The sequence below is a fragment of the Rhinopithecus bieti genome, unplaced genomic scaffold (genome assembly GCF_001698545.2).
Source record: "Rhinopithecus bieti isolate Rb0 unplaced genomic scaffold, ASM169854v2 scaffold_28300, whole genome shotgun sequence".
NCBI classification, from domain to species: domain Eukaryota; kingdom Metazoa; phylum Chordata; class Mammalia; order Primates; family Cercopithecidae; genus Rhinopithecus; species Rhinopithecus bieti.
In genome coordinates, this window is record NW_016812352.1 from 347,990 (window position 1) to 357,383 (window position 9,394).

Below are 9,394 nucleotides of genomic sequence, written 5' to 3' on the forward strand. Positions count from 1 at the left end.
TGCGAATGACAGGATTTAATTTCTTTTTATGGCCAAATGGTATTCCATTGTGTGTATATGCCACATTTTCTTTATCTATTCATCATGAGGCACATTTACATTGATTGCACATCTTGGCTATTGTGACTAGTGCTGCAGTAAACGTGGGAGTTCAGATATCTCTTCCACATTTTGATTTGCTTTCTTTTGGTTATATGCTCAGCAGTGGAATTGCTAAATAATATAGTAGTTCTATTTTTGTTGTTTTGAGAAGTCTCCATACAGTTTTTCAAAGTGGCTGTACTAATTTACATTTCTTACCAGTGTAAGAGTGTCCTTCTTTCCCCGAATCCTGGCCCGTGTCTGTTATTTTTTTCTCTTTGATAAAAGCCATTTTAACTTGGGTGGGATGTTATCTCATTGTGGTTGTGATTTGCATTTCCCTGATGATTAGTGTTGTTGAGCATTTTTCCGTATACCTGCCATTTGCATGTCTTCTTTTGAGAAATGTCTATTCAGATTTGTGCCCATTTTAAATTGGATTATTTGGGTTTTCTTTTCTTTTTTTCTTTCTTTCTTTCTTTCTTTTTTTTTTTTTTGATGTCAAGTTGTTTGAGTTCCGTATGTATTCTGGATTTTAATTCCTTCTTAGATGTATAGTTTGTGCATGTTTTCTCTTGATATTTTTGACAACATAGGTGAATCTAGAGGATGTTAAGTTAAATAAGCCAAGCACAGAAGGATGAGTACTGCATGATCTCACTCATGTGGAATCTAGAAAAGATGACCTCATAGAAGTAGAGAGTAGAATAGTGATTACCAGCAGCTGGGAGAGTGGGAAAGTGGATGAGGGGAGGTTAGTCAATGGGTACAAAGTTACAGTTAGCTAGGAGGAATAAATTATAGTAATCTATTGCAACGTAGCTTGACTATAGCCAATAATAATGTATCATATACTTCAAAATAGCTAGAAAAGAAGACTGAATGTTCTCAATACAAATAAATGACAAGTATATGAGGTGATGGATATGATAATTACCCTTTGATAATTATACAATGTATGTATGTATCAAAACATCACACAGTATCCCATAAATATGTACAATTATTATGTATCAATTAAAACCAAAATAAACCTTTAAAAACATTATATAGGCAGTAAAAAAGATTATGTTTTATTAATTGCTGGACAACTGTGGGAAAACAAGTAAGCAATTGACACCACCAGATTCTTATTACATTCAAGATAAAAGATTTATTCACACCACAAAAGAAAGATAATCACAACAAAATATACACTAACTTAAAAAACAGAAGATTATAGTGACATAAAATGTTATATTCTCTTTTTAAGTGGGTAAAAGTATTTTGTTTGCTTCTACATAAATTTCTATTCATGAAAGAATAACAAATATTAAAATACAGTGATAGTTTGCATTTCTTCTATAGAATGAACGTAGACATAACCCTGAAGCTTTTCGTTTACAGGGAGTTTCCATGAAGCCACGAACTAAAGTAATTATCAAACACATTAGTTATTTCCAGATTCACATAGGTACACATTCAACCAATAAACTGAGAAAGAAGCATTTCATGTTCTCTTTCATTTTGCTATAAAGCATTTTTTCTTTTGACTAAAAGCAAAGTGAGAAATTATATTTTTTTCTCCTTTTAATTGACCTCAGAAGATGCACTATCTAACTCATGAGAAATGCGAAATTTCAGGTGTTTATCTTCTTCCTTACTTTTAGGGTCTACAATCAGCATATCTTCATGGCTGTGAAATTCATGGCTGTGGAATTCACGGCTGACTTTGGAACGTTCCTGACTGTCAATCACATCGGAATGCTCATTGCTGTCATCACTGGCTTTCCGCTTATATAATCTGGACTGCTTGTGGCTGTGGGTTTCAGCACTGTGGTCATCCAGCTGACTTGTTTCATGACTGTCCTTCCCACGGCTGTCCCAATCAGAAGGCGCGTTCAGGCCCTGGGCAACTGGGATGGCCTTGTATGCACCATTCAACTCCTTGCTTTCCATGTGTGAGGTGATGTCTTCGTCTGTAGCATCAGGGTACTGAATCATGGCACAAATGAAGAAGAATTATATGAACAACTAGGGATGGGAATATGGTAATCCTTTTCTGCTCTCTAGCTTTTAGGCCATCTTATACTAAAAATTGGCTAAATCTGGCTGAAATTATACTAGCATGTTACTTTGTATAGTACTTTACCAAGCCGTTTCACATAGTCGTCTCCTTTAGTTTAATAAGGAGTTATTTACTAAACTTATCAGGTAGGTTTGAAACTTATCAGGTAGGTTTCATTATATTGAATGAAACTTATCAGGTAGTGATAAGTTTCTACCTGAAACTTATGAAACTTATCAGGTAGGTTTGAAACTTATCAGGTAGGTTAATGAAACTTACCAGGTAATGAAACTTATCAGGTAGGTTTCATTATATTGAAACCTACATCAAGAGGAAGTGAATTGGAAGTTAAAAAATAAAGAGAATAGTAAATGGCAAGGCTGTGTCAAACCCAGGTTCTGTGACTAAGGATTCAGTGTAATTTGCAACTACAACTCCTCTTATGTATTTAACTTTGAAACATGACCATTATATTTTTTTAAATAATTGGTGTTTTCCATTTATTTTAATCTAAAAATAAGTGATCCAGGATTTCAAGAAGTAGAATTGTGTCTGAGAATCAAATCTAGAGAGAAATTATGTACTTACAAAAACCACCAAGCAGAAAAAGATTTGTATTCAATGATCATAAAGTAGAATATGAATGAATTCTTGCTGAATGGATGAATGAATGGATGAATGAATGAATGAATGAATGAATATGCAAACTGTGGTTTCCTAGACTTGAGCTCTAGTCAGAACCATCAGGTGTGTCTGTTAAAGGATTTACCTGGAAGTCAGGTCTGCGAAACTTCTTAGATTTTGACCTCAGTCCATAAGCCACACTATCACCTCGGCCATCATATATGTCTACTGTGGGGACAACTGGAGTGAAAACTTCAGTTGCTGGCAGGTCTGTGGGAAAATCGGTAACCAGTTCATCGGATTCATCAGAATGGTGAGACTCATCAGACTGGTGAGAATCATCAGTGTCATCTACTTCATCAGAGTCATTCGAGTCGATGGAGTCCTGGCTGTCCACATGGTCATCATCATCTTCATCATCCACATCGTCCATGTGGTCATGGCTTTCGTTAGACTTACTTGGAAGGGTCTGAAAATTAAAATGGCCAGGAAAGTTAGTGTATGGGTTTTTATTTTCCCTTAGTTCATAGCACATTAGTCTTTTATTATCTTTCTTTTTATTTAGTTTCAGAATCTTTGCATTCACAGTACACACCATGGCTTTTAGGAGCTAAAGTGAGCATCTTCCAATTTCTCTTTTAACACAGGGATTAATAACATTCTGAGGAACTTTTCTTACTTTCCAACAAAAATTATTTTCATAGATATTTTCAAGCCAAATATGTGAGTATAATCTTCATATCAATAGCATTGTTTTGCCTTATACATATTAAACATTATTTAATTTACTAAATTCAATGATATAATAGATACAGACACATAATTATGATACTTTTTAAAATTTGAAATGAGATTTATCAAAAGAGAAGAGTATCCCTATTTTAATGTGTGTACCAAAATCTATAACCACTTTCCTATTAGCATGGAAAATTGAAAGGTGACTGTTATGCATGTGTGTATAAACCGCAGCTCAAAACTGTCCTTGAATTAAACAACTAATGTCCATTAAATTTCAGATTGACAAATATATTGGGTAATTTATCTAACTTGATTTAATATTCTTAGTATATTCAAATTGAATCTTAAGGAAGATAAATTTACTCTTTGCTTAGCAAATATATGAATGATCCTAATAAAAAGAATAGTTGTCAAATAAACTATTTTATTAGGAAAGAGAACTTTCCTAAAGGCAAAATCTTAGCTTTGACAGGCATTAATTAGATGCTTATTAGATGTTAGATATCTACAAAATATCTTAAATAAATAGCAATCAGCTTAATGTTTCAAATAACAGGCATTAATGAACATTTTCTGTAATGCTAAACTTATCTGAGAAAACCTAGTTTTTCTGATATTTAGTAAATACATGTTTTCTTTCTGAGCAAGTTTTAAAGACTGCCAATTTACTGGAAAATTAGCTAATGAAATTTCATCAGAAGAGAATCCAGGCAATGGCTTCTTTCATTTCTTCAAGGTATGATGGGCCTCTGATGAAAATGAGAACTTACCTCTTGTTTAAAGTCATTGGTTTCTTCAGAAGACACAGCATTCTGAAGAAGGAATGGCACAAGTTAGTGTGTATCACACATGCCTAGCTTTTTTTATTCAAAAGTTAACCTTTTAATCCAAAGCAGTTTTATTTTCAGCCTCATCTGTGGATGGCTTAACACGGGAAGAAGCCAACATGGTAGATCAGTCAATGTCCTAAGCACATGCTTGCCAGCGGGCAGGCAGGATTCATCTGAGCAGCCCAAATGGCCTGCTTGTAGCTATCTTTCATCATTGTAGTTTAATTATAAGAAGTTTAAAAATACCTGTGGGGCCAGGAGATTCTGCTTCTGAGATGGGTCAGGCTTTAGCCACGTGGCCACAGCATCTGGGTATTTGTTGTAAAGCTATAAAAAAGTTGCATGTTTATCATTATTAAAAGAAGAAACGTAGGCATGAATGGAAAAAACAACCATTCTTCACCAGTCTTGATGGATAAGCATAATATGCATGCATATAGTCACCCAGACCCTTAGGTACCTTTCTGTAATTTTTTTTTTTCTTGCAGATTCACTTAATACACTCTTATGTAGCACTTACTGTGGGCTAGGCACTCTTTCAAATTGCTTTACAAATATGAACTCATTTGATCCTCTCATTGCCCTATGAGATGGGTATCATTAATATTCCCACCTTACAATCAGCCACAATGCAGTTAAGTGGTAGGAAATGGCAGAGCCAGGCAGGGTTCAAACGCAGGCAAACTAGCTCTTAACCCTGAACTTCACACTGTGCTTTCTTTTTGTATGTTTGCTGGCTGAATTTTCCTCTCAGATAAAGCATATCTAAACCAGACGTGCCTTTAATTACTGTTGATCTTCACTGTGTCCAGTCCATGGAACAAGAAGGAACTCTCTAAGGCTGTGCTGTCTAATACAGTATACTCTAACCACATGGGGCTATTTACTTTTAAGTTAATTAAAATGAAATGGCCGGGCACAGTGGCTCATGCCTGAAATCTTGGGAGGCTGAGGCCAGCAGATCATGAGGTCAGGAGATCGAGACCATCCTGGCTAGCACAGTGAAACCCCCTTTCTACTAAAAATACCAACAAAGAAAAAAAAATTAGCCGGGCATGGTGGCCGGCACCTGTAATCCCAGCTACTCAGGAGGCTGAGGCAGGAGAATGGTGTAAACCCAGGTGGCAGATGTTGCAGTGAGCCGAGATCGTGCCACTGCACTCCAGCCTGGGTGACAGAGCGAGACTCCATCTCAAAAGAAAAAAAAACAAAGAAATAAGATAAAAATTCAGTTCTTCAGTTGCACTAGCCTACATTTTGAGTGCTCAATAGCCATATGTATCTGGCAGCTATCTTACCAGACAATGCAGAAATATAATATTAAAATCATTGCACAAAAGTTCTATAGCTCTAAGGTGCCAAAGATGTAAATGAAATGGATTTTTCTTTAGCCAAGTTATTTATCTGGAAAATACTGATAATATGCTACTGCAGAGGAGTGGAAATTGCTCTGTGTGTCATCTGATCTGCTGAATCATCCAGGGCCAATCATTACATGTCCCTGTCATTCAGAATGAGAACTCTGGGGGTTGTACAGAGTCCCTTCTGCAGCCACCTAAGGGGTGGATGGGTAGAGAGAAAACCAGTCAGAAGTACTAGAGTTTCTCTCAGGCTGGCTCTAACCAGAGGAGCTTCATACTGGGCTTCTCTGAAAGGTTTTGCTGAAAGAAGGGGTTTCTTGCTTTAAGAAGATGCAAAAACAGCCAGGCGCGGTGGCTTACGCCTGTAATCCCAGCACTTTGGGAGGCTGAGGCCGGCGGATCACGAGGTCAGGAGATCGAGACCATCCTGGATAACAAGGTGAAACCCCGTCTCTACTAAAAATACAAAAAATTAGCTGGGCGTGGTGGCGGGCACCTGTAGTCCCGGCTACTCGGGAGGCTGAGGCAGGAAAATGGCGTGAACCCGGGAGGCGGCGTTTACAGTGAGCTGAGATCGCGCCACTGCACTCCAGCCCGGGCGACAGAGCAAGACTCTGTCCCCCCGCCCCCCCAAAAAAAAAAAAAGAAGATGCAAAAGCAATGGGACTAGATGCGTTCAGAGGTTTTCCTCTTCACTTTTTCATATCTATCTATCTATTCTCATGACACATGTAATACAGGCTCAGAGAGAATGGATTTATAAGTTAAATTTATAATTTTTAAAACCTAATATGAAGAAAATAAAGGCAAGCAAAATGAATAGACTAAAAACCACCCAGTAATCCTAACACTCACAGATAACCAGTGTGTATTTTCAGGCATATATCCTTAGAGACTTCCCCAATTTTTTACTAGCTTTAAGTTTCTGGGATTCTAGAAGGCTGAGCCTTGAGCTCTTCACTTATTTCTTAAATTGTTATGACTCTACGTGCCTTCTAAAATGCATCTTTGCCATGTTTTCATTTATTAAAAAGGCACTAATTCTTGCCTCAAATAGTATGACCTCTATCTTCTCTGGAGATGTTAATTTTTCTGCTTTATTATTAGGATTCAACACCTGTGTTTTCAAATCAGTTGGAAAACAGACACACACACACCCACACACAAACACACACAGAATACTTCTTTTAATGTCTTCATTAAGAAATCTAATTGCAGTGACCCCCAAGGCAATTCTATTTTGGCCTTTATTCTGTTCAACTGGAATTGAACTCTGTGTGCCTTTTTGTCCAAGCTTCTGGGGACAATGCCCATTTGTTGTTTGGTTGGCACGGTTTCATCTGTTGTGGAGGGGTAGGTACATCTTTAGTGCTGATCAAATAATTATAATAAAGAGTTTGGTTGGTCTTATGTTTGGTTAGAAAATGTGATCTAACATCAGCTGACAATCACAATAGATACAAACAGCACACATAGACTTTCTTTTCACAATGGGCTTCTCAGCTAATATCTCAGACGATATTGTGAATATTATGGTCATACAAACAGTTCTGACTAATGTCCGATGTGAATTTTAAACTTAGCAATCCACTAAATAAAGCAAAAGCTGGAATTTTCTGCTTTTAGATCAGTATGTGGACTAATGGAAAAAAAGTCACACAACTTCGTATAACTCATCTTACATGCGATACTGGCCTAGACATTATTATATTTAAAATATCTGAGTTGGTTTTACAAACTTATATTTATTAAAAACCATACTGTGCTTGGTACTGGCCTAGATTCATAGCAGGCAGTCAATAAATACTTGTAAACCAATAGATTTGACTGAGAAGATAAGTAATTTTGCAGCAAATATGTTTGTTGCGCCTCTTGCTGTAATTGAGTAAATGATTTCACTATGTAATAAACTTAAAAGATGCTTACCTGCTTTTCCTCAGAACTTCCAGAATCAGCCTGTTTAACCTTTGAAACAGAAAAGATGAAGAAAGATTACAAGAATGTCCTCCTAGCACATAGAAGCACACAATTCAGTTATTTTCAGGAATTTTCTTTAAGATTCAGCTGTACTCACTGGCAGGGCATAGGCAATGCCTAAGAGGCAAAAGCAAATCACTGCAATTCTCATGGTAGCGAGTTTTCCTGCAAAACATTTCATAAGGAATAGCTGACATCTTCATAGGTTAAAACACTGATACCTTTTTGTACTACTACATTACAAAATGATCACAAATAAAATATATTTTCTATAAAATCTTTTCTACTTCTTAGAGAAGGCTTTTCTTTTTAGTATTATGGTCTTTCAAGTTAATATTTATATTACCACCTATTCTCCATCTTTCACTATTAGACAAGGGAAAGGGAAATTTTACAAGTCTATATTTATTCAACTTTTAAATTTAGAGTTCCAGAAATTATACGATTACTACCTTATATATCTAGCTCTACTAAACCTACAAACAGATCAACAGTAACTTAATTATATTAATAAGCTAGTATGGGAATACTTTTAGAGAAGAAAAGCACAGAGAAAAAAATGCAAAAAACTTGCTTTATCCGTTTTCCAATATGTATTTTAAATGTTGATTTTAGCTTAAATTATTAAGTAGGTGCTACTTAGGTGAAATGAAACCATCTCTGAAATGTGTTATTTAAGTAAGATGTTCTAAAAATTTGAAATGCCAAGGAAAACATTGAAAATAGCCAACAACTTTTCTATTTTCTATAAGCCTACATAGTGTCATGCAGGTATCTTGGTGAATATTTCAACAGCTAAATTTAGCAGTAACAGATTCAGAAAGGGTTTTCTTCCCCTTGAAAACAAGATACATCATTTAAAAAATAGCATTGTAATTGGCTTAATTAGTGTAAAAGATCCCTTTTCTTTTACATTCCTGCAGTCACCCATTGAAAATGATATAGGTATAATTATTCTAAAGGGGAATTGAATTTTACTGTTTTCTGATTAGCCGCGGTAGTTTCCGTTCTTTTGAGGACCCAGTGGAAGTATTTTTAAGTTTTATATTTGATTGGCATTCCAAATATCTAGACACCTTTGTTCCAGGAGACCTGCAATGTATCTAATCTGCTTATTAAAAAGGCTAGAAAATTTAAATCTGTTTAACAGCATTACAATTAAAAATATTTTTCCTTAGAACTTGAACTTCCCCATGAAATTCAGCTGAATGCACAACCTAATAGCAAACTGAAGGCATACCTTGGTCGGCGTTTGGCTGAGAAGGCTGCAACTGGCCTGAGAGGAGTCCGGTCTCAGATGATGCTGTGCTCTCTGCCTCCTCCTCCCGCTGCTGACAAGTAAGCCCTCCCAGAATTTAAATGCTGCTGCAGACATCCTCCACCAACACAGGGAGGCGGAGAGATGTGTCATGAGGTTTTCTGCCACTGCCCAGCCCACCTGCTCCCACACTTCCCCCTCTGGTTTTGTGGTTAAAAAAAAAAACAAAACAAAAACGCACACACACACATCTACAGTTAAAACATTACTTATATACAATATCATTAACTAGCTTTTTCATTTACAGGATGGGCATTCAGCATCCAGGAAGAGCACTTAGGGATCCCATGGAAAAGGGAGAAAGTAGGGAAAAACATTAATGTAAAATTAAATAGAATGGATTTTTGTTTATTTCAGTTTAAATAACATAAAAGTAATATCTGCAACTACTCTTGCCTTGCCTATGTGATTATACTTA

At 36.3% G+C, this 9,394-nt stretch overlaps 1 protein-coding gene across 1 annotated transcript; it reads right to left on the reverse strand.

Annotated features, from left to right (window-relative positions):
* Positions 1 to 1,131: 1,131 nt before the first annotated feature.
* SPP1 (secreted phosphoprotein 1) lies at positions 1,132 to 9,047 on the reverse strand. Its single transcript, XM_017895924.1, has 7 exons — positions 8,899 to 9,047; positions 7,756 to 7,823; positions 7,608 to 7,646; positions 4,567 to 4,647; positions 4,261 to 4,302; positions 2,898 to 3,221; positions 1,132 to 2,055 (listed from the first exon to the last, which is right to left on the reverse strand). Exons 2-7 carry the CDS (start codon positions 7,807 to 7,809, stop codon positions 1,651 to 1,653), a joined length of 945 nt encoding a protein of 314 aa, XP_017751413.1. The 5' UTR covers positions 7,810 to 7,823; positions 8,899 to 9,047; the 3' UTR covers positions 1,132 to 1,650.
* Positions 9,048 to 9,394: the final 347 nt, after the last annotated feature.

Coding starts and splice junctions, on each gene's coding strand:
- SPP1 (XM_017895924.1), bottom strand. CDS start 7,809: ATGAGAATTGCAGTGATTTGCTTTTGCCTCTTAGGCATTGCCTATGCC. Junction 7,647..7,755: donor GCATTGCCTATGCCCTGCCA/GTGAGTACAGCT, acceptor TCTGTTTCAAAG/GTTAAACAGGCTGATTCTGG. Junction 3,222..4,260: donor CCAATGACTTTAAACAAGAG/GTAAGTTCTCAT, acceptor TTTAATTTTCAG/ACCCTTCCAAGTAAGTCTAA.